This window comes from Erinaceus europaeus, chromosome 13 (assembly GCF_950295315.1).
Source record: "Erinaceus europaeus chromosome 13, mEriEur2.1, whole genome shotgun sequence".
Taxonomy (NCBI): Eukaryota; Metazoa; Chordata; class Mammalia; order Eulipotyphla; family Erinaceidae; genus Erinaceus; species Erinaceus europaeus.
In genome coordinates, this window is record NC_080174.1 from 72724914 (window position 1) to 72749933 (window position 25020).

Below are 25020 nucleotides of genomic sequence, written 5' to 3' on the forward strand. Positions count from 1 at the left end.
GAATTGGGCCTTCTGGAGGGAGCCTTAGTCTCTGTCCTGTGTGGTGGAAGGTGTGGGTCACCCACAGATTGAAAGCAGAGAATACTTAATCCAGACACCTCCATTATGAACCTGAGCAACTTCTATAGTGACATGATAATACCTACTGACATCATCATTATTATTATTACCACCAGAGAAACTTCTACAGTGATGTGATAATACCTACTAACATCATCATTATTATTACCACCAGAGCTCTGCTCTGGCTTATGGTATTGCTGGGGTTTGAACCTGGGATCTTTGGTGCCTCCGACATGAAAGTGTTTTTTAAAATTTATTTATTGGGAGTCGGGCGGTAGTGCAGTCGGTTAAGTGCAGGTGGTGCAAAGCGCAAGGACCGGCATAAGGATCCTGGTTGGAGCTCCTGGCTTCCCACCTGCAGGGGAGTCACTTCACAGGCAGTGAAGCAGGTCTGCAGGTGTCTTTCTCTCCCCCTCTGTCTTCCCCTCCTCTCTCCATTTCTCTCTGTCCTATCCAATAATGATGACATCAATAACAACAACAATAAAAACAACAAGGGCAACAAAAGGGAATAAATAAATATCTTTAAATTTTTATTTATTGGGGGATTAATGGTTTACAGTCAACAGTAAAATACAATAGTTTCCACATAACAACACAATCCCCACTAGGTCCTCCTCTGCCATCATGCTTCAGGACCTGAACCCTCCCCCTGACCCCAGAGTCTTTTACTTTAGTGCAATACACCAACTCCAGTCCAAGTTCTGCTTCGAGTTTTCCCCTCTGATCTTGTTTTTCAACTTCTGCCTATGAGTGAAATCACCCCATATTTATCCTTTTGTTTCTGACTTAACTCACTTAACATGATGTCTTCGAGCTCCATCCAAGATGGGGTAAAGAAGGTGATCTCACCATAAACCTGAGACTTTGGAGCCTCAGGAATAAGAATCTCTTTGCATAATCATTACGCCATCCACCCCTGTTCACATTTCTTAGTTTTCCATATAACAGTTCAACCCCTTCTAGATCCTCCTCTGCCATCATGTCCCAGGCACTGAGCCCCAGCAATACCCTGGAGGCAAAAAAAAAAAAAAAAAAAAAGAAAAAAAAGAAAAGAAAAGAAAGAAAGGAAGGAAGAAAGAAAGAAAAAGAAATGACCCTTCCCACTAAATCAGAAACTCTGGGGCCAGGTCCAGCAATTCACACCATCTCCTGGTGCTTCTTCTCTTCCTGTGCTGTGCATGTTAAAGTGTGAGGCCAAGGTCACACTGCAAATGGAAGGCAGCGCTGGGACTGCAGTCTAAGCTCCCGTCTCCTGAGCTATGCGTCTGCTGTCAGCACATTGCCCTGTACTCAGCAGACCCTCGGCAAGCAGCGAGGAAGGCTGCAAGCCCTGTTTCTGATCATTCCATCTCCAGGGGACCTCTGTGCTGCTGTAAGACTGATATGACAATCTGGAGCCCTAGACTGTCGGGTGTTACGCAGCCAAGTGCATCCATGAAAGAGATGAGAAATCTTGCAGGGAAGAGGAGCCCTGAGCCCATGGTTACTCAGAAACAAATGAACAAAGCACCTCAGATAGCCCTGAAGTCCCAGCTCCTAGAGCTTTAGAGCACCCACTACTGGTGTGAGTGTCATCTGTGGGCCATATGTGACCAGGGCCAGCTAGCAGTGAGGTGGAGGCAGGGGGCCTTTGAGTCATCTGCATGCAAGGTCAATCCTTCCTCTGACTTTAGGTGCGGAGCAGCCAGAATCTTCCAGTTACTCCTTCTGCTTCCCAGGCTCACTGAAAAACAAGTGCCAATCAGTTTCCCTCTGGATAAAGCCTAGAGCTCCTCATCTGCAAAACCAAAGCACTGAGATCATGGCACTGAGCGAGGGCTGGCCCTGGGGAGGGAGGTGAAGAAGGTGTAACCAGGGAGAGCAGAGTGGGGTCCCTGCAAATCCTCCAAGAGTGGCTGTTCAAATGCTGGGGGGTGGTGAGGGCGTGGCCAAGGGCAGTCAGTGAGACCCTGGTGTCCTGACCAGGGCCCAGGCTGATCCCAGCGACCCCTAGGACTCATCTCTCACTCCAGACGCTTTCTGCAGGAGCTCTCAGGATCGCCCTGGCTCTACACCACTCTGCAAACTGACTCCATGTCACAGGGCATGCAGGGCTGACTTCCACTGTCACCCTGTCACTTCTCTGGATCACCTGGGTTCCCGACATTGCCAAACAGAAATCAAGGCTGTGGATTCTTTCCCTGTGGTTGATACCACCGAGAGTGTGAACTGGTCCTCTTGGCATTTCCAATGGCACATTCTTCTACTTTCTCCTTTGAGGCCTCAGGCTTTTGTGGATACTTTCATTCATCCAATTAGGATTTAAGTGGTTCTGGGCCTCGAACCTGGGCTGTGTGCAGGAGTGCATACTCTACCTGGTGAGCTCTCTCTCCAGTGCTGGATGTTTTAGGAAACGTCCAGAACAGACAAGGCCATACAGGTAGAACGCCGATCACTGGTGCCAAGGGCTGCAATAGGATTTAAGTGGTCATCATTCATTGATTTTTTAGTTTTGTAGGAAATTTTAAAGATATTTATTTATTCTCTTTTGTTACCCTTGTTGTTTTATTGTTGTAGTTATTGTTGTTGTTATTGATGTCATCATTGTTGGGTAGGACAGAGAAAAATGGAGAGAGGAGGGGAAGACAGAGAAGGGGAGAGAAAGACAGACACCTGCAGACCTGCCTCACCACCTGTGAAGTGACTCCCCTGCAGGTGGGGAGCCAGGGGCTCAAACTGTAATCTTTCTGTCGGTTCTTGTGCTTTGCGCCACTTGCGCTTAACCTGCTATGCTACCACCTGACTCCTCTCATTTATTTAAGATTTACTTTTTTAACTTAATTTTTTGTATTATCTTTATTTATTTATTGGATAGAGATAGTCAGAAACTGAGTGGGAAGGGGGTGATAGAGAGGGAGAGAGACAGAGAGACACCTGCAGCCCTGCAACACTGCTTCACCACTTGCAAAGCTTTTCCCTTGCAGGTGGGAACTGGGGGCTCGAACACAGGTCCCTGAGCATTATAACATGTGCACTCAACCAGGTGCATCACCACCTGCCCCCTAAGATTTACTTTTTTATGAGAGAGAGAGAGAGAGGAGAACAAGAGAGATATCCAGATAATCACCTTGCCATATGTGATGGCTCTAAGGCTTAATCTACTATGCCACCTCTTGGGCCTCATAAATTGATATTTATATATTTGCCATCATTGCTCGGGTCTGGCTACTCAGTAGTGAGCAAGAGATCGGGACTTACCTTCCAGAACACATAATCTGACAGAACCCTCGGAAGTTTCTACCTCTTCCCTTCTCCCTCTTCCCTTTTCTCTTCTCAGAATCTTAGCTATGTACTGAGGACCATCATACTCCAGTCATGTGCCCAGACTGCTGTCCTAAGCAACTCGGACCAGTACCTCTAACTGCTGGGAGGACATTCCCTCTGATTGGATGGTCCATGAGCAACTCCAGCTTACAAAGTGCAAACCCAACTTGCTATCATCTTCTCAAACTCTCCTTTCTTAAGTCATGAACTTGGAGCCAGGAATTGGTACAGTGGATAAACGCACTGCACTCTCAAGCATGCAGGTCTTGAGTTCAATCATCAGCCTTACATGTTCTCTCTTTTGTGTTCATATGTCTATTTTTTTTACATGTGGGGAAACAGCATTTATCAGTGAGCCATAAATTAGGGGTGGAGGTAGTGGTAGTAGGAGGAGGCCACGTCACGTTTTGAGTTCTTTCCCTCTGTCCTCCTGGGCCTGGGTCCTCAGCTCCTCGTCCACGCGCTCCTTTGCCCGGACCACCTTTGACTGCAGGTAGAAGGAGCTGCCTACTGACTTGTCGTTCGCCTTGAACAGGAGCTCATAGTTCTTTTGGATCTCCTCAGGGTTCAGCTGGGAGACACTGAGAATCTGCTGGGCCTCCTGGAGGCAGAGGCCAGTGAGGTTGGAGGAGGCTGCAGACTGGTATCGGGCGCAAACTCCTCTAGCAGGGAGCACGTGAAGGCCCCGCCCACCACCTGCACCCCCATCACGATGATCTAGGCCAGGTACCTGGCCGTGACTGGCCGTTCAGCCTCTGGGGCACGAGCCCGACTTCCTGCAATACTGACTCAAGGGCAGCTGGCAGGTAGATGTCCATAAGTCTTTTAAAAAAAATGTTTATATATGTTTTTATAGAGACAGAGAGAAATTTAGAGGGAAGGGGGAGCCATGTGATGGCACACTTGGTTAAGCACTCACATTACAGTGCGAGAGGATCTGGGTTTACGCCCCTGGCCCCCACCTGCAGGGGGAAAGCTTCACAAGTGGTGAAGCAGGGCTGCAGGTACCTCTCTGCCTCTCCCCCTCTCTATCTGCCCCTCTTCTCTCAGTTTGTCTCTGTCCTATCCAACAACAGCCGCAACAACAGCAACAACAGTAGCACAACAACAATAACAATAATAGGCAACAACAACAACTAGGAAAAAAAATGTAGTCCCGACGGCAAATTTTTATGATACAGTTCTCAAAATACTCCCTGTTGCTTTTAGGATTAACCTTGATATAGTCCAAACTGGCTCCATAATTTGACACCCAAGGTCCTCTGTGACCCAACTCTCCCATCACCTCTCAGGCCCGTGTCTTGCTACGCATGCAAGCACGCACGCTTTTCCACACAGTATTAACCATCTATGGCATGTAGCACAAGCTAATCAATGTCTCCAGATCTCTGGGCCTGCATACATACTCTCCTTTCTTCCTTCCTTCCGTTCTGCGTAGGCTGATTTTCCTGCTTCTTCCAGTTCATGCTTCATCTTTTCAAATGTGATTGGTGGGGTCAGCCAGTGGTAGACCCAGTTAAGTGCACATATCACCATGTGCAAAGACCCAGGCTCGAGCCCCCAGTCCCTACCTGTAGGAGGAACATTTCATGAGTGGTGAAGCAGGTCTGCAGGTGTCTGTCTTTCTCTCTCTCACTTTATCTCCCCTCTTCTCTCAACTTCTCTCTGTCCTGCCAAAAATTTTAAAAGGGAAAAATAGAAAAAAAATGGCAGAGTGGTGGATTCATAGTGCCAGTACCAAGCACCGGTGACAACCCTGATGGCAATAATATAATGTAAAATAAAATAAAATAAAATATGATTGGTAACTAGTTTTATCTGGGAAGCCATTAATTTGTTTGTTTGTTGTCTTCCCCCGCCCCAAGTCGGAGGCCTTTAGGCTGTCCTGATGTCACAGAGTATCGCTGTCCTTTTATGTGTCTGTCTTCCCCCACCAGGCTTGAGTCTCTGCTGTCTCTGTGCAGGGGTCAGCAGAAAGAAAGGAAGAACATTAGTGTGGCGTTTGCTGAGGCATGAACGTTCAAGGTGGAGGTTGAGGGGGAGCACAGAGGCGGCAGAGATGAAGGGCAGTGGTGTACAAAGGACGGAGCACTCCTGCCTCTGCCTTTGAGAGCCAGCTGCTTTGTGGAGGTGGAGACCTTTGAGAGGGGAGCATTTTTTAGACATGCAATTTACAGAGATGCAACCCCAGGGTAATTATGCAGAGGTGGGAACTTGCGTGTGGACAGGAGCGGAGAACAACTATACATCTTACATCAGTGACTCTTCCTACATTTTTCAAAGTCAAGAAGCTTTTTTTTCCTCCCATTTTTGCCATCCAGGTTATCACCAGGGCTCTGCGCCTGCACCATTCCACCACTCCCTGCACTCTTTTCTTTCTCTTTAAGATAGAAATTGAGACACAGAGAGAGAAGGAAAAAGATCACAGCACTGCTCCACCACTCATGAAATTCAGTCCATGAAGCTGCTCCCATGTGGTGACCAAGTGGTTGAACCCAGGTCCTCACACAGGGTGACCTGCGCTCTACCTGGTGAGCTATCTTCTCACCTCCAAAGAAGTTCCCTTTCCTTTCTTCCTTCCTTCCTTCCTTCCTTCCTTCCTTCCTTCCTTCCTTCCTTCCTTCCTTCCTTTTTTCTTTCTCTCTTTCCTTCCTTCCTTTCCCTTTCTTTCTTTCTTTCTTTCTTTCTTTCTTTCTTTCTTTCTTTCTTTCTTTCTTTCTAATCAACTTATTTTTATCAGAGCATTGATGAGCTTTGGCTTATGGGGTGTTTGCCCTCCAGGTCCCGCAGGCCCCCCTCCCTCCATTGTCACCCCTAACCCTTTCTCCCCTAGTTGGACCTCAGCTTCGCAGGTAATGCCACGGAGCCTCTCTGTAGCCCCACAAGGTGGCGCTGTGTCCAACGCCTGCCCAATTCTACACCAGGTGGGCAGAGGGGCCTCAAGTGCCGCTGACCAGCCAAACAGCTCCCCACCCTCTCCAAAGCTCTGGGAGGGGGGGCCTCAGGAACAGACAGGTGGGAGAAGCCACCACAGGGCTCCCCCAGGGCACCCAGGCCTTCTCATACCAGGCACGTGTGTGCCCAGACATGCTCTCCTGCCCACACAGACCTTCCTACTGCAGTGACAGCCCCCCAGGAACACGTGCAGCAGGGCCAGGAGAGTGCCAACACACCCACACACACCTGCAGGCAAAACTGCATGCAGCCCCTCACGCTGTGCCCCAGGGAGACTTGTGTCCAGCTACTCATGTAAAAGCCAACTTAGGGGCCCAAAGTATAGGTTCTTCCTGATGCTCAGAACTGCAGACCAAGCCTGGACATTAAACACAGCCAGCCCTGCCCTCCCAGGGCTCCCTTGATGCTATGAAAGGAACTGAAGGGCTAGGTGGTAGCTTACACAGTAGAGTGCACATGTTACCCATGTGCAAGGACCAAGGTTCAAGTCCCCAGTCCCTACCTTCAGGGGGAAGATTCAGGAGCAATGAAGTAATGCTGCAGGACTCTCTCTCTTTCTCTCTCTCTCTCTCTCTCTCTCTTTCTCTCTCTCTCTCTCTTCCTCTCTCCCTCCCTCTCTCTCTCCCTCTCTCCCTCTCTCTCATTGTGCAGCTCTGGCTTATGGTAGTACAGGGAATTGAATCTGGGATCTGGGAACCTGAGGCATGAAAGTCTGTTTGAGTAACCACTCCACTATCTCCCCAGCCCACCCTCTCTCTCTTTTTAAACTATTTTATTTATTTGGGGTACAGACAGAGAGAAATTGAGAGGGGAGGGGAGATATGGAAAGAGAAAGACAGACACATGTAGCTCTCCTTCCCCATTCGTGAAGCTCCCCCCCTGCAGGGGAGACTGGGCAGGGGGCTTGAACCTGAGTCCTTGCCCACTATAATGTGTGCACTCTACCAGATAAGCCACCATTGGGCTCCTCTCCTTCTCCCTCTCAATTTCTCTCTGCCTCTATCCAGGAGATAAACAATAAATATTTTTTAAGAAGAAGAAAAAGAAAGAAAAAAAAAAGGAAAGAAAAAGAACAAAGCTGGTGATGAAGGTTGGTGGTCAGGCAACTTCTCCAGATGTCCAGAATGACCTCCAGTCTGCTTACAGGTGCTCCTACTACCTGTCTTGACCCCAGCACTGCTTGCCCCCCACTCTTCTGGCTGTGTGACCTCAGGTGAGGCTGGCCCCTCTCTGGTCCCTTGCTCCCTGAGCCTGGACTCTCCTCTATCAGACCTGAAGGGTTCTTGGGGGTCCTGGTGAGAGACTTGGACAGTCAGGGCCATGCAGGGATGGAGCTGTGACACACCGAGAACAGGAGCCCCTCCCCCCCGACACTGAGCCACTGTGGACATACTGAGCATCTACTCCAGGCGTGACACTGTTTGTAGGGAGCCCACCTCAAGGTCCGGAACAAGGGGCAGCTTGGCTCCTTTATGATGGAGGTCGGCATTCTGTGGTATAGGTTGTTTGTCCCAAACACATGTGTGGGTTTTGTGACCTTACCCAAGTTCCTCTACCTCTCTGTGCCTCAGTTTTCTCATCCATAAAATGGAGATTATGATGATGCTGGGAACTGCATAAGGCCTCACAGGGATGAGGCCTCACATGCATCAAAGAGATGATGCATGTAGTAAGTGGTGGGGCTCGGACGGTGGTACACCAGGTTAAGCACACAGTGTGAAGCACAGGGACCAGTGCAAGGATCCCAGTTCGAGCCCCCAGCTCCCCACCTGCAGGGGGGTTGCTTCACAGGTAGTGAAGTAGGTCTGCAGGTGTCTGTCTCTCTCCTCATCTCTGTCTTCCCCTCCTCTCTCAATTTCCCTCTTTCTTATCCAACAACAACAGCAGCAACAACAACAATGGAAAAAAGATGGCCACCAGCAACAGTGGATTCGTAGTGCAGGTACCAGGCCCCAGCCATAACACACACAAAAAAAAAGGAGGCAAAAAAAAAAAAAGTGGTTAGGAGGCCCAGGAGGTGGACTTGCAAGCATGAGGTCTGAGTTTCATCCCCAGCATTACATGTGCCAGAGTGATGCTTTGGTTCTCCTTCTATCAAATAAATAACGAAAAGTAGCTTGCTGAGCACCTGATGAGGTGCTTGTTGTTCAGAACAGCTGCTGTTTTCTGTAATGCAGCAGAAACTGTACATTCATACCTTTACTCATTTAGTCATTCATTCAGTCACTGCCTCCATCTCTGTGCCAGACCAGCTCTGTGCTGGAGGCTGAGGACACAGAAATGGACTGGAGGGGGCTAGGTGGTGGCACACCTGGTAAGAGTGCACATATCACCATGTACAAGGATTAGGGTTCAAGCCCCTGGTCCCCACCTGCAGGTGGGGAGGCTTTATAAGCGCTGAAGCAGTGCTGCAGTTACCTTTATCTCTCTTTCCTTCTCTCTTTCATATTTTATTTTATTTTAATGAGGAAGATACAGAGAATACACACACACACACACACACATATGTATTGAGAGAGCAGAGCACTGCTTGGGTCTGGTTTATGGTGGTATTGAACCTGGGACCTTAGAGTCTCAAGCATGAAAGGTTTTTTGCATAATCGTTATGTTGTTTCCCCAGGCTTCTTTCCCTCTCTACCTCCTATTCCCATATCAAATTCTCTCTATCAGATCAAATAAAAGGAAGGGAAGAAGGAAAGAAGGATGAGGGAAGGTAAGGCAAAGAGAAGGAGAGAGAAAGCAAAGGGGAAACATGGCCGCCAGGACTACTGTGGGTCTGCTTCTAAATTCTGCTTCTAAGACCCCTTCTGTTTCATTGGTTTAATGCCCCTGCTTAACACTGCATTCTATTTACATAACCACTGTTAACTAAGCACCGCCCTGCCTCCAGGGCATTGGTTTAATCCTCACTGTTTCGCAAGCTTTTTCCTTCTCCCCACCCCCTATCCTACGTACTTCCTCTTCGGACCTGACACTTCCGCCTCAGGATATATAAGGACAGGATTGTGATTAGAGATAGCTTAGATTGCGCTGCGTTCCACATGAATAAAGACTGAACTGCGTACCACTCAGCCATGAGTCCCTGGTCATCTCTCTCTCCCACCCGCGAAGCTAGCCCAGCATAATGGCGCCTGAACAGGGGTTTGTCATGCTGGCAGGGAGTCCCAGGGATCATCCTGGTGGCAGTAAATAAATAAATAAATAAATAAAGGTTCAAGCCCCCGCCTCCTCACCTGTAGGGGAGTCAATTCACAGGCGGTGAAACAGGTCTGCAGGTGTCTTTCTTTCCCCCTCTGTCTTCCCCTCCTCTCTCCATTTCTCTCTGTCCTATCCAGCAACAACAACATCAATAAAAACAACAATAATAATAACTACAACAATGAAAAACAAGGGCAACAAAAGAGAAAATACATAAATATTAAAAATTTTAAAAATACATTTGAAAAAACAAAAAGACCAGAGCAGCCAAGGAACAGCTCAATTTGTAGTATGGGACCTGTCTGCCTGCAGCTCCCAACTTGATCCTTGAAAGTCTATTTATCTCATCTGAAATAAAATACGTCTGGAGAGAGACAGAGAGAAAGAGAGAAACAGAGAGAGAAAGACTGGAAAAATCATTGATTTCCAGATGTTTCCAGATGATGAAAGTGATGACAGAGGAAATGTTGAGATTGGCAGCTGAGGACACCCTGGGAGAAGAGAGCAAACCGGGGAGGAGTGGGGAGCCTCCCACACTCCCTCTGCCAGCGCCATTGGAGTAGCTCCTATTCCCAAACTGTCTACCCGCTTGCGCTGGGCTTTTGTTTCGCTACTTCCTCTGCCCAGAAAGCCCCCACCCCCACCCCTGCTTCCTGTTCTGACTGGTGACTGTTCTGAGTCTTTGAAAGTTCAGCCTCAATGACACCTTCTCGGTCCCACTGAGATCAAATGGCTCTTGGCTTTACCCACCACACTCATCAGAGACAAACGGCTTAATTGATGTGTAGCTAGTAGCCTCCTGTGGCTACTCCCCGACCATCAACTCTGTCTGACCTCGGGCATGCCACTTCCCCACCTGGGCCTCAGTTTCTCACTCTGTCAAACAGGCAACACCTCCTCCCTGAGACAGGTGTGAGGATCAAAGGACAGACTGTTTGGAGAAGGCACCCAACAAACTGTAAAGTGCCAGGCACCTGGCCGGGGAAACTTGGATTCAAATAGCTTCCTCCTCTCCCTGGGTGTGAGCCAAGAGGTGTTTGCACCCCACAGGCTCCTGTGGCATTTGCCACCGCTCAGGTGGGGGACCATTTTCTGAGAGGGGTTGTTTGTGTTTGATTTCAAAGACAGGGAAACTCCCTTGCCCAGGTGATGGGGTGGGGCCTGGTCAACAAAGTTGCCAGGGGGAATCCCGAGGTTTGGGGGCCCTGGTTACCTCCATGGTGAACAGGTGGAAGTTTACCCCCCAGGAAGGAGAGATTGTGCTGAGGGACAGAGTGTCCTGTAGACTCAGGTGCCACTGTGTGATGCTGGCTTTTCTGGACACCCACAGCAGGTCACCTTCTCTCCAGGCTTTGGCTGTGCAGCCAGCAAATAGGGGTTATGACTTGTATTTTTATAGTCACCAGTGTTATTTCTGGGACTGAATGACAGCGTAATGAATCTGCCACTCCTGGTGGCCATTTTTACTTCCTCTCTTTCTTTCCTCCTTCCTTCCCTTCTTTCTTTCTCTCTTTCTCTTTTCTTCTTTTTCTTCTTCTTCTCCTCCTTCTCCTCCTTGATCTCCCCCTCCTCCTTCAATCTCTCTTTCAATCAGAAAGAAAATAATTGATTGAGAGAGGACAGGGAATAGACAGGGGGAGAGAAAGAGAGACACATGCAGCCCTGCTTCAGCACTCTTGAAATTTCCCTTATGCAGATGGGGACCAGGGTTCTGACTCTCCCTTTGCTCTCTGTGCACCCTACCTGAACCACAAACAAACAAACAAGTCAGTCCTGTGTCATACTCCCTCCAAGGGCCAGGAGATGGCTCAGCTGGTGGAGTGCACATTTTGCCATGTGTCAGGACCCAGGTCTGAGCCCCCTGCACCATGTGGGAACACCAGGAGAATCTGCCATGAACAATAGAGCAGTGCTATGGTGTCTCTCCTTCTTGCTATCTCAAATTATTTTTTAAAATATTTATTTATTGGGTTAAGCAGTGGCACACCTAGTAGAGTGCATGTTACAGTCAGCAAGGGCCCGAGTTCAAGCCCCTGGACCCCACCTGCAGGGAAGAAGCTCTATGAGTAGTGAAGCAGGGTTGCAGATGTCTCTCTTTCCCTTTCTGTCTCCCCTTCCCTCTTGACTACTCTCTGCTTCTATCCAATAAATAAATGGTTTTAAAGTATTTACCTATTAACACAAGATAGGGAGGAAGAGGAGAAAGAGAGAGAACCAGAGCATCACTCTGGCACATCAGATGCTAGGGATCCAGTTTGAGCTCTCATACCTCTCTCTATCTGAAACTCTTCTTCTAGCATTTGCCCTTCTTCCGTAGCCAGTCAACAGCATCAGGTTGAGCCTGATGTAAAGTTTCAAGACCTCCTTTGAATCTGGAGAGGTGGCAGTCGTTGACTATGTGGGTCATTGTCTGTCTGTAGCCGCAGGGGCAGTTCGGGTCGTCTCTGGCTCCCCAGCGATGGAACATAGCAGCGCACCGGCCATGGCCTGTTCGACAGCGATTGAGTCTGGAACAGAGAAGTTCAGTGTAGGCGTAGGAGACCAGATTGGATGACGGGACGTCAAGCGTTGGATAGGGTGGGCGAAGATATCCGCGTATATTGGCAGGTCCGGTCGAGCGTAGATGTGAAATTAAAAAGAGGAAAATAAAGTCTGCTGGGAGCAATGGAATTACACACAGGCAGAGCCCTGGTGCAAAACAACAAATGCAGACAAGATGCCTGCAGATTCCCCAGGTCTGGGAATGAGCTGCTGGTTCCTGCTGACACACTCCACCAGCAGTGTGTGCCTTAGAGCTTCTACGATGGAAATAAAGCAATGCCAAGGGGCACAAAGTGACAAGCACATGCAACATACGGTCAGGAGAATGTTGGACAGAGAAGGGTGTAAAGGAACATGGTTGAGTGGGCCACACAGAGCGATCAGGAAGTGGAAAGAAAGTTTGGAGGCTGGGGTGACACTAGTCTGTTGAAGAGCAGCAGAGAGAGCAGCAGGCCGTTCCCTGGTTGAGTGCAGGCACATTACTGTGCACAAGGACCAAGCTCCAAGCCTTGAGCCACCACGTGGAAGTACCTGCATGCATGCTTCATGAGCAGAGGAGCCATGTTGTAGTGTCTCTCCTTCTCTCTGTGTCTCTTTCTCCCACTGGCTAAAAGCCACTATTCCCCTGATTGGGGGAACCATGCAAACATAGAGCCCCAGAGATAACCTCAGTGGCAATAAATAAATAGATAGATAGATAGATAGATAGATAGATAAATTAAGGGGCTGGGTGGTAGCACAGACGGTTGAGCACACATGGCACAAAGTGCAAGGACCGGTGTAAGGATCCTGGTTCAAGCCCCTGGCTCCCCACTTGCAGGGAAGTCACCTCACAAGTGGTGAAGAAGGTCTGCAGGTGTCTTTCTCTCCCCCTCCCTGTCTTCCCCTCCTTTCTCAATTTCTCTCTGTCCTATCCAACAACAGCAGCAATAACAATAATAATAATAACAGTAACAATAAACAACAAGGACAACAAAAGGGAAAAAAATAGCTTCCAGGAGCAGTGGATTCATAGTGCAGGCACCGAGCCCCAGCAATAACCCTGGAGGCAAAAAAAAAAAAGATAAATATAAATAAATAAATTTTTAAAAGAAAAGGACTGGGAGACTGCTTAATGGTTCTGCAAAAGACTTCTAGGTCTGAGGATCTGAGGTCCCAAATTTATTCCTCAATACCACCATAAACCTGCTGCCTGCCCCACCCACCCCCGCGCGCGCGCGTGTGTGTGTGTGTGTGTGTGTGTGTGTGTGTGTGTGTGTTTTCCTGGAGTCTTTCACAACAATTTCAATACTCCTAGGCTGGCTTTTTCATCCTTTTTATTTCAGATAGAGAGAAGGGGGAGTGGGGGTGGGGAGGTAGAAAAGAGAGAGACCAGAGCACCAGGGCTTCCCATAGTGCTTTGGCATTTCCCAGGCCACACAAGGCAAGACATGCATCACATCAAGAGAGCTATCTTGGGCGGGAGTAGATAGCATAGTGATTATGCAAAGAAACTGTCATGCCTGAGGCTCGGAAGTCCCAGGTTCAACCCTTTACACCACCATAAGCCAGAGTTGAGCAGTGTGTTGGAGTTTCTCTGTGTCTTTCTCTCTCAAAAATAAATAAAATACTTTTAAAAAGAGAGAGAGAGAGAGAGAATGAGAGCTATCTTTTAAATATCTTCCAGCTCTGCAGAATATTTTTAAAATTAGTGATAACAATAATTCCACACACATACATGGCCTTCTAGAGTTCACAAAGCTCTTTTTAATTTTTATTTTTTGGGGGGTTCCAGGGATCAGACTCATGGTCTCACACATGGGAGACATATGCTTCATCATACATGTACAATCCCAAAGCATCCCAAAACTCCAATCCCTGGCTTCTCTTCTCTCCTGCCAGCCCTGTGAGACCAGCCAGGCAGAGTGAAGATCCCCAGGAGAATGAAGCTCAGAAAGGGACAGTGACTTGCCTACCCTGGCAAGCAAATCAGCCAGGCCTGGTCACACCCCTGCGGTGTCATTCCCAAACAGCTTCTAAGGTATACCAGATGCCCACCTCCTCCTGCGCTTGCTCACAGCAGCATCAGCACCACAATGGCAACCACCATAAGGACCCCAGCCAGGATGCAAAGACCCAGGAAGACGAAGTCACTGATGTCCTGGGTCACCAGGGTCGGAGGGCCCTCCAATGCCTCCACCTCCTCCCGGGGTGGCGCCTCCTGCAGGTGTTCAGCAGTGGCAGCATAGGGCCCCAGCCAGCTGGAGCCAGACAGCAGGTGGACAGATGCCTCCTTGCGCCGGGGCTCACAGTGGACCTCGTACTCATGCACATCCTCCCGCCCGTTGACCGAGAAGTCGATATACAGCACGCTGACGATCACTGAGGTGTTGTTCCTTCTCTGCAAGGTCATGGAGTGCTGGCTCACACCTGGAGGGCCCGGGGCTCACCCTGTCCCCCTAGACTGTGGGCACTCAGTGCCAGGGGAGTCAAACCCCAGGTTAGAGCCTGGCATCTAACCCCAGCTCGACCACAGACCCCACTCCATCCAGAGCCTGGGTGTTCCCTTCTGTGAACAGAAGGGCACTGTGAGGGCAGACTGCTCGCCTGAGAGAATAACTGCAGATTCAATGGGCTGATATTTGCCCCGGTTTCCAGGAAGAGGGAGCTTCAGAAGAAAGTAGCAATCATATAAGGCACATTCAGGGGCTGGGCAGTGGTGCACCTGGTTGAGTGCACATGTTATCTTGTGCAAGGACTAAGGTTCAAGCCCCAGTCCCCACCTGCAATGGGGGAAAGTTTCATGAGCAGTGAAGGAAGTGGTGTATCTCTCTCTCTTTCTTTCTCTCTCTCTCCTTTCTCTCTCCCCTTCCCTCTCACTTTCCCTCTGTCTCTACCCTGTAAATAAATAAATATATATATGTATATATATATATATTAAGGGAGCCTGGGCGGCAGCACAGCAGACTAAACACACATGGCGCTAAGCGCAAGGACACATGTAAGGATCCCAGTCCAAGCCCCCAGCTCCCCACCTGCAGGAGGGTCGCTTCACAGGTGGTGAAGCAGGTCTGCTGGTGTCTATCTTTCTCTTTCCCTGTCTTCCATTCCTCTCTCGATTTCTTTATGTCCCATCCAACAACAATGACAGCAATAACAACAACAATAATAATGACAACAATGACGACAAACAAGGGCAACAAAAGGGGAAAAATAAAAATAAAGTTTCTAATAAATATATATATTAAAAGGCACATTCAGGTGTGTGAGGGGAGGAGGCATTTGCTATGTTTCCAGCCTTGTATTTTAAGAGCATTATCTCATTAAATTCTCACAAAAACCCTCTCCCCTTGGTTAGTTATTAATTAACATTCAAATCTCCACTTCACAGAGGAGGAAACTGAAGCCCAGGGCTGAGTCCCTTATCTGATGACACATGGAGGATATGTTCTGTTCAACTCCGCCTGGTTTATAACCGTGACCTTAGCCCTCACAACTCCCACAGACCAAAGACCATTTGAATCCAAGGGCATCTGGCACAGATGTGACTGTGGAGACCTGGCAAGCTAGAGAGCTCGCCCAGGGTGAAGACCCCAAACCAACCCTCTTGGGGAGAAGCTCTGACTCTGAGGTTTTGGGACTTTCCTTCTGGAATGTTCTCTCCCATTGAACACTAGGCAGACAACTAGTGTTCCTGTTGTTGAGTCCCTGGTCACCCTAGCAGTAGCTCTTTATGTAAGAAAGAACCACTGAAAAAAAGAAAAGAAAACAAAAAGAAAGAGCCACTGAGGAGTGAGATATGGGTGGTGGAGGGGTGGCACACAGACAGGGAAGACAGGAGTCATGTGTTTTGAGAGGAGGGATGTTGAGCAGCTTTTCATTTGTTTGCTTTGCTATTATTATCATTGTTGTTGTTAATTTTGACTGTTAATCTCTGTGCACTGTTAATCTCTGGCTAATGGTAGTGCTGAGGATTGAACCTGGGCCCTTGGAGTCTGAGGCACAAAAGTTTTTTGTTTGTTTGGAAGCTGCGAGTTGGCACATCTGGTTGAGCATACATGTTACCATGCACAAGGACCTGGGTTCAAGCCCCGGTCCCCACCTGAAGGGAGAAAGCTTCACAAATGATAAGGTACTTCTGCAGGTATCTCTTGGTCTCTCTTTCTCTCTAGCTCCTCTGCCCTCTCAGTTTCTCTCTGTCCTATAAAAAAATGAAAAAAAACAAGGGACAGTGAGTTCTCTGTGCAGGTAATGAGCCCAGTGATAATTCTGGAAGCAGTTAAAAAAAAAAAAGGAGGGGGTTGCTTGTCTTGTTTTAGTGTGTACATAAGAGCAAGGGAGAAACAGAGAGTGAGAGAGTGAGAGAGTGAGAGAGGAAGGGAGGGACACACACACCAAGTCATCACTCTACCACTTAGGATCTTCTATTTATTTTGGCTTTTCTTCTTGTCATGTTGTTTGAGGGCTGGAATCCAGTGCCCAGTGCATAACAAACGTAGGTTCTATCACAGAGCCGCCTCCCCAGCCCAGAGAGGTGGCATTTTGATAGTTGGTCTGGAGACAGAGGGCTGCAGGGGACCATGCTCCCCAACCACAACCACACCGTGTGAGGAGCATCGGTTACACTCCTTGTGGTTGCCTAGTTGTCCTCCTCCAGTGCATGGCAATTCTCAGCTGAGGTTTCTAAAAATCAGTGCTGCTTAAGACAGTGAACAAGCCTGAGCAGGAAGAAGCAGCTGTCACTGGAGACTGGACAGCCCTTGGGAGACAGAAAATGAAAAGCAGTCACAAATCTGGGATTCTGAGGACAAGGGCACCCTGTGGGCCTTTTCTCTCTTCCAAAAGACCATGTCTCCAAAGAAACCTTCTCTGTATGTCCCCTGTGGTGTGTGCTACCACAGCTGTGCCTTGCACTGCAGAATTCACAAAGAAAGGCAGAATCTGAGAGAAAGGCCCGAGACAGGGGACCCAGGGAGAGCACCTGGAGTGAATCCACATAACAGAAATAAAGGGACAGGGGCTGGGCAATGGGACACCTGGCTGAGTACACACATTACCATGTGCAAAGACTAAGGTTCAAGCCCCTGGTCCCCACCTGCAGGGGGGAAGCTTCATGAGTGGTGAAACAATGGGACAGGTCTCTCAATCTCTCTCTCCCCTCTCCATTTCTCTACCTCTACCCAAAATAAATGAATATTTAAAAAAATTATTAAAAATAGAAAAGACTCAAAAATAGAGATGAAGGGAAATTATATAAAATTGGGGGTGATGGTGTTTTAAGGGTTTCCAGAGAGTGAGAGACTTGAGGAAGAGAATCCACACCAGATGTGCTGCTGTGCTTATGAAATCAAGTCGCTTCTATTCTAGAAGAATGCTTGTAGGCAGGGGAGACAGCATAATGGTTATGCAAAGAGATTCTGGTGCCTGAGGCTTCCAAGTCCCAGGTTCAATCTCCCTCACCTCCATAAGCCTAAATTGAGCAATGTTCTGGTAAAATTAAAAAATAAAGGTTAAATTAAAAAAAAATGTTTGTGTCCATCTGAACTGTACATCTCTGAGAACTCAATGTGGAGACAGGTGCATGTAGGTCTAGGACTTACAAGGTCACAATGACAAGCCATTGGTCTGAGGGTCTGGGACTTGCTGTCTCCATCATATCGACCCCCATGATCCTTTGGCTCTGTGGTTCTGAGGTCAGGTGGAAGCTCTGTGACTCTGAGACTTTGAGTGTTTATGATTCCTTTCTTCTAGAATTCATAACTCCTTGCTTCTGAGATTTCTTTTCTTTCTTTCAATATATATACATTTTACAATTCTGTGGAATGTTGTTCTATTCCAAGGAAAATTCTTCAGGGATTTAGGGCCTGGAATGGGAGTGAGGACAGATCATCTTGGCAGCTAAGACTAACCTCCCACTTCTCAGGTCAAAAGGAGAGGGCAGTCGTCCAGTGGGTGCTGGGGGGCTTGGGGGGAGTGTGCTCTGCTGGAAATCATTTCTGCCCAGCCAGTTTGGTGACTCCCTAGATGCCTAGGCTGGGGGTCTCTGGAGGAGGCCACTGTGCCTTTTTCTTTCCTTCCTGAGCACCCCCAAATTTGGGTTTATCTTCTCCAAAATACAAGGATAGTGGTCAGGAAGGTGATCCAGTGAGTAGAGCACATGCTTCACAAGCATGAGGCCCTGGCACCACATATGACCAGAATGGTGCTCTAGTCTTTCTCTCTCTCTCTCTCTCTCTCGTAAAGTATAATAATTAAAATATTGATATAATAATTAAATAATAATTAATATAATAATTAAATAATAATTTTTTAAACTGTGGTCCGGGAGGTGGCACAGTGATAAGCCTTTGGACTCTCAAGCATGAGGTCCTGAGTTCGATCCCCGGCAGCACATGTGCCAGAGTGATGTCTGGTTCTTTCTCTCTCCTCTTATCTTTCTCATTAATAAATAAAAAAAATATTTTTTAAATATTTTTTTTTAAAAAAAAACCCTTCAAACATAATACATTCTCATGGTAGAGGAGGTGGCATTGCAGGTGAGTGTAGGACCTGCAAGGTGAGGTCCCAAGTTCAAACCCTGATAACATGCCAGAATGATGCTCTAGTTTATTCTCTCTCTCACCAAAACATATTTTGAAATAATAAAACATAAGATAAAAATAGGAAGATAATAGAAGCATTCACTTCTCCTTGAAAAGCCACCCAGAGATGGGCTTGTATCACAAGATTGGGTGGGAGGTAGGCAGGCAGCAGCAGGGTTCAAACATGATAAAGGGGTGAGGACTGGGTGCCCCTGGTGAAATGGGAACTGGGAACTGCAAAAGGAGCCTCCCAGAGGGATTTCCATCATCAGAGTTGTGAGCTCAGACTGTTTCTCCTCTGTTTGCATTCTTTGCTGTGTCAGGGGCTGTGCAGCTCCCAGAGGCAAGAAGTGAAGCTAACCTCTCAGACAAGGTAGGTGGCGGGAGTCGGGCGGTAGCGCAGAGGGTTAAGCACACGTGGCGCAAAGCACAAGGACCGGCCTAAGGATGCTGGTTCGAGCCCCCGGTTCCCCACCTGCAGGGGAGTCGCTTTGCAGGTGGTGAAGCAGGTCTGCAGGTGTCTGTCTTTCTCTCCCCCTCTCTGTCTTTCCCTCCTCTCTCCATTTCTCTCTGTCCTATCTAACAACGATGACAACAATAATAACTACAACAACAATAAAAGCAAGGGCAACAAAAGGGAAAATAAATACAAGGTAGGTGGCTTGGCCAGGGGCCGGGGACCTCTCCCTTGTGGCTGCCCTCCTCCTCTTAATCCCTACCTGAGACTCGGTGCCACAGGTGTCAAAGCGGGCTTGAATCCGGAAGTTGCCGCCCACTTCCTGGGCCACACAGCTCGGGCTGCCCAGGTAGACCTTGGTCCGCTCCAGCGGGGCCAGCGCCTGCCTAGAGATCAGGATCTGGAAGTCCGTGCGGGAACAGCTAACGTTGATGGGCACCACTGGGGACAAGAGCAGGCGCTGAAGGCGTTAGCCACAGGCAGTTTGACACCTGTCCTCCTCAAGTTCCCTCTCAAAGGGTGATGGGTGCAGAAACCAAGGTGCAGGGTGGGAATGGCTCTGGTGCAGCCCTACAGAGAGTTCATGTGCTCTGCTCCATTTAGCTCCACTGGAGCTGTGAGCTCTCGGGGTGTCCATCCAGCCCAGCACAGTGCCTGGCAGGTGCAATAATGCTGAGTGAATGGTTGCTGGGGCAGATTAATTATTGTCCTTTATCATAATAAAAGCTATTTGCTAATCATTTTCCTATGTGCCAAGCAACTGATTTAATCAGTTCTGTTTTGTTTTCCTTTGTTGTTCAGTCACTGTTGTCACCTCACATGTGTGCAATCAGGGGTCTGGCCCATTTTGTCATTCAGTTAGAGAGACATAGAGAGGCAAATTGGGGGAGAGACATCACAGCACTGGAGCTCCCCTGCGACCATAGTACCTCCAATATGGCACCAGAACTCAGAACTGGGTTCTAAATATGGCAAGGTACATACCCAATCTCATTAGCTATCCTTTGCATCATCGTTCAAACATCGAACAAATATTTATTGGTAACCTATTATGTGCTGATACTTAATAAGCAAAGAAGAAAGACAGGACAGCAGAAGAAGGGGAGCTGAAGCTTTTGTTGTTTTGTTGCGCCTTTAGATAGAGACAGAGAGGCAGAGAGAGTGTGAAAGAGATCACAGCACCAAAATTTCCTTCACTGTGGTGGGGCCAGGCTCAAACCTGGGCTGCCCACATGGCCAAGCAGTGCACTGTCAAAATGAGCTAATTCACAAGTGACCCTGAGAGTTGGGTGTGTGAATAAACACAGCTTGGGAAACCGACACTCTGAATGGTGAAGCTGTTTGTGGTGACTGACCTGAGATCTTAACCAGTGCGTAGACAGGATTCTCAGGCTGATGGTCTCTCCACCCCATCTGGTGACCTCCAGGTCTGTGCTTGTGCCAGCATGTATGTGCTCATGCATGTCTGTGTGTATGTATCTGTGCACACACGTGTGTGGGCGGGCTGGGGGCACAGGGGCAGTGCTCACTGGCCTGGCGGGAAGTGCAGAGAAGGAAGTGGGGTGCCTGCGGAGAGGGGAAGGTGGGAGCTGGCAGGCAGGGGCCTAAGCTCTCCACTACTCTCTGGGAAATGCCTCAGACATATTTCAGCCGCTGGTGTCTGAGCCTTAGGGGATTTATGAGCCCACCATCTCCCGCAATGATCTTGGTGGCGCTGAACTGTATGTCACCCCTGATTGATGCTGAGGCAGTCTGCCCGCCCGGAGGCTGCCTGCAGCCTGGCCACATCTGGAGTCTGGCCCAGCATGAGTGCCCCTGTCTGACCCTGGGCCCCCACGGGGATTCCAGCAGGCTGGAACAAGAACTAGGATTAGAACAATCCCACCCGCAGGCTAAAGAGCTGCCCTTCCTCCAGCCCCCGAGGACACACAGCACTAGGGGAGACACCTAACCCAGAAATCAGACCTACAGAGCCAAAAGGGACTTTGCAGGTGTGATGAAGGGAGCTGGTGACTTGATAGAGCCCAGTGACATGAGCTCTCTCCCGGCTCTGGCACAGGGACAGCTCACCCCAGCTTTAGGGTGAGGGCAAACAAGGGTGGGAGTGGAGCTGGCTGCAGTCATAACGGCTAGTTGGATGATCTCCACCCAAGATCAGGAGAATCTCAGAAATACCGGGTGAGGCAGCATTGAGCCCCTGAATCAACACAGCAGCTGGGTGGCTCCAGAACTCTTGTCATGTGAAGGAAGCAAATGCCATTTGTCCAAGTCACCGAGCAGTCAGGACTGCTGGCTGCTATGAGCCAAGCCATTTGCCACACATTGGCAATATTACTATCTTCTTTATCCTACCCCTGGGGAGACAGGGTCCAGCATACTCTGGGGAAGGAGGAGGAGCCAGGTGGGGTAGAATTAAAGGTGGTGGGGGTCAGGTGGTAGCGTAGTGGGTTAAGCGCACATGGCCTGAAACACAAGAACCCGCGTAGGAATCTCGGTTGGAGGCCCCAGCTCCCCACCTACAGGGGAGTCGCTTCGCAGGCGGTGAAGCAGATCTGCAGGTGTCTATCTTTCTCTCCTCCTCTCTGTCTTCCCCTCCTCTCTCCATTTCTCTCTGTCCTATCCAACAACAACGACATCAACAACAGTAATAATAACCACAACAATGATAAAACAACAAGAGCAACAGAAAGGGAAAAGATAGCCTCTGAGGGAGTCAGGTGGTGGCACAGTTGGTTAAGTGCATGTGGAGCAAAGCTCAAGGACCAGCATAAGGGTCCGGGTTCGAGCCCGGGCTCCCCACCTGCAGGGGAGTTGCTTCACAACCGGTGAAGCAGGTCTGCAGGTGTCTATTTTTCTCTCCCCCTCCTCCCTCCATTTCTCTCTGTCCTATCCAACAACGATGACATCAATAACTACAACAATAAAACAACAAGGGCAACAAAAGGGAATAAATAAATAAATAAATAAATAAATAAATAAATAAATAAATATTTAGAAAAAAGCCTCTAGGAGTCGGGCAGTAGTGCAGCAGGTTAAGCGTACGTAGCATGAAGTGCAAGGACTGGTGTAACGATCCCGGTTGAGTCCTCAAGCTCCCCACCTTTCGGGGAGTAGCATCACAACCAGTGAAGCAGGTCTGCAGGTGTCTGTCTTTCTCTCCCCCACTCTGTCCTCCCCTCCTCTCTCCATTTCTCTCTGTCCTATCTAACAACAACGACATCAATAACAACAACATTAATAACTACAACAACAATAAAAAAACAAGGGCAACAAAAGGGAAAATAAATAAATAAGTATACATTTTTTTTTAAAAAAGCCTCCAGGAGCAGTGGATCTGAGGTGCAGGCACGAAGCCCCAGCAATAAGCCTGGAGGCAAAAAAAATGGCCGTATGGGAAGCTGGGAAAGTGGGGGCCCCTGCAAATATGGAGATAAGCAAGGACCTCACTGAACTGCCTTAGAGGTCCCAGGGCAGGAGTCACAATGGGGTAGCTATCCCCCAAAAGTCTGGAAGGAGACCCTTAAGGGAGTCAAGCAGAACTAGTTCCAAAGACCTGGAGGTCCACTTTTCCCATGGCACCAGCATCCCCACACCCAGCCCAGCTCACCCCCAATGTAGGCCACTGAGAAGCCCCTGCGGGTGGCGCTGCGGTCGGTGCGCAACAGAAGCAGGAGCTGGTGGTGGCTGGAGATGACAGGTGGCGGCAGGTGGTGGCCACACCAACTCCCCAGCAGGGGCGCCTCCTCGCTGTTCCCATCAAAGGCTGCCAGGTGGTCAAAGTCACAGGTCCTGGTCAGGCTGCTGGGCTCCTCCAGGTCCAGGTCCAGGAAGAACACCTTGACGCGGTAGCCGGGGGGCAGGCGTACAGTCCAGTGGCAGCGGATGTTGTTGGGGTAGGAGCTGGGGTACTGCGGGCTGGAGAAGTTGCCCCGTAAAGCTGTGTACACCTCCTGGCATTCTCCTGGTGGGGGGCAGAGGGGCAGCAGGCACAGTGGTGAGAAGGGAGGAGATTTCATAGCAGCAATAGCTTGGGCCGTGGGTGGGTGCTCTTAGGGTCTGAAGTCACCCCAGCAGGTTGTGGGCACCAGGACCAGTGGACCCCAAAGCCTGCTTGAATGGGACTGTCCACCCAGCCACTCATCCCCTGTGTGAGTGGCGGCCCTGCTAGGAACTTAATGACACTACCTACAGCTGAGTCCAAACTGGGCCTTGACAGAAAAGGTCAAGTCCAGAACCTGACTTTGCACCTGGTCTCTCTGCCCCGCATCCAGCTCCATTATTCAGATGCACCAAAAAGCTCTTACACATAAGCATTCCGAACCTTCTCTGCCCTCCTTTGCACCTGCTACCCCTCTGCTCAGAACACTTGTCTTTCCTTCCTTTTCTTTCTCCCTCTTTCTTTCTTTCTTTCTTTCTTTCTTTCTTTCTTTCTTTCTCTCTCTCCTCTCTTTTTTCTTTGTTTTCCCCTTAATTGGGGGATTAATATTTTACAGCCAACAGTAAACACAATAGTTTGGATATGTGTAACATTTATCAGTTTTCCCCATAATAGTACAACCTCCTCTCTCTCTCTCTCTCTCTCTTTTGCCTCCAGGGTTATCGCTGGGGCTCGGTGCCTGCACTAAGAACCCACTGCTCCTGGAAGCTAATTGTTCCCTTTTTTGCCCTTTTTGTTTATCATTGTTGTTGTTACTGTCATTGTTCTTGGATAGGACAGACAGAAATCAAGAAAGGAAGGGAAGACAGACGGGGAGAGAAAGATAGACACCTACAGACCTGCTTCACCGCTTGTGAGGCAACCCTGCTGCAGGTGGGGAGCTGGGGGCTCGAACCGGGATCCTCGAGCCGGTCCTTGCTCTTCACGCCACGTGCGGTTAACCTGCAGCACTACTGCCTGACCCTTCTCTCTTTCTTTTTATCTCCCTTCCTTCCTTTCATTTTTCCTGTTTCTGTCTAACTACCCAAGTCAAAGTACTGCTTGGTTGTCTCCTCCTTCAGAAAGTCATCCATGGTTCTTACTGTCAGCTAGCACAGATGAGTCAGTCGCCACTGCTGCTTTTCTTTGCCACCTAGTTTTCCACTTTGTCTACCAGATGATGCACTGCCCAAGGGTTTGTTCATTCATTCATTTGTACAAATGTTAATTGACTGTGGAGGTTGGGTGGTGATGCACCCGGTTAAGCGCACACAGTATGAAGCACAAAGACCTGCACAAGGATCCTGGTTTGAGCCCCTGGCTCCCCACCTGCCGGGAGGTCTCTTTACAAGTGGTGGAGCAGGTCTGCAGGTGTCTACTTCTCTCTCTATCTCCCCCTCCTCTCTCAATTTCTTTCTTTTTTCTTTTTTTTTTAAATACTAGTTTTATTTATTTATTTTCCCTTTTGTTGCCTTTGATGTTTTTATTTTATTTTATCTTTTCTTTTATTATGATGTTTTTTATTGTTGTAGTTATTATTGTTGTTGTTGATGTCATTGTTGTTAGATAGAACAGAGAAAAATGGAGAGAAGAGGGGAAGACAGAGAGGGGGAGAGAAAGAGAGACACCTGCAGACCTGCTTCACTGCTTGTGAAGTGACTCCCCTGCAGGTGGAGAGCTGGGGGCTCGAACCAGGATCCTTACACTGGTACTTGCGCTTCGCACCATGTGCACTTAACCCGCTGCACTATCGCCCGACTCCCTCTCAATTTCTTTCTGTCCTATCCAATAAAACAGAGAAAGGGAAAAAAAGAGCCTACAGAAGCAGTAGTATAGGCACTGAGCCCCAGCAATAACCCTGGAAAGAAAAAAATAAAATAGAAAATATAATCTAAGAAAATGTACATATATATATATATGTTAATTGACTGCCTAGTGTAAGTGGTAGGTACAAAGACAAGCCTACTCTCAATAAGGAAAAAGAGACTGGCATACAAACCACATGCAGAGATGACATGCACCAG

At 48.6% G+C, this 25020-nt stretch overlaps 1 protein-coding gene, 1 long non-coding RNA gene and 1 pseudogene across 2 annotated transcripts in view; all 3 read right to left on the minus strand.

Annotated features, from left to right (window-relative positions):
* The window catches only part of LOC132542923 (uncharacterized), a 226127-nt gene that overhangs the window by 155073 nt on the left and 46034 nt on the right, over positions 1-25020 (minus strand). The window lies entirely within an intron of this gene.
* Positions 3764-7813, minus strand: LOC103109045 (mitochondrial import inner membrane translocase subunit TIM16-like; annotated as a pseudogene).
* CDCP2 (CUB domain containing protein 2) overlaps positions 13705-25020 on the minus strand; it is a 26856-nt gene continuing 15540 nt past the window's right edge. Inside the window, exons 4-6 of the mRNA XM_016185973.2 lie at positions 22688-23041; positions 19343-19521; positions 13705-14443 (exon numbers count right to left, since the gene is read on the minus strand). Coding sequence (XP_016041459.2) covers positions 14117-14443; positions 19343-19521; positions 22688-23041 — 860 coding nt within the window. The 3' untranslated portion in view covers positions 13705-14116. The remainder of the gene's footprint in view (positions 14444-19342; positions 19522-22687; positions 23042-25020) is intronic.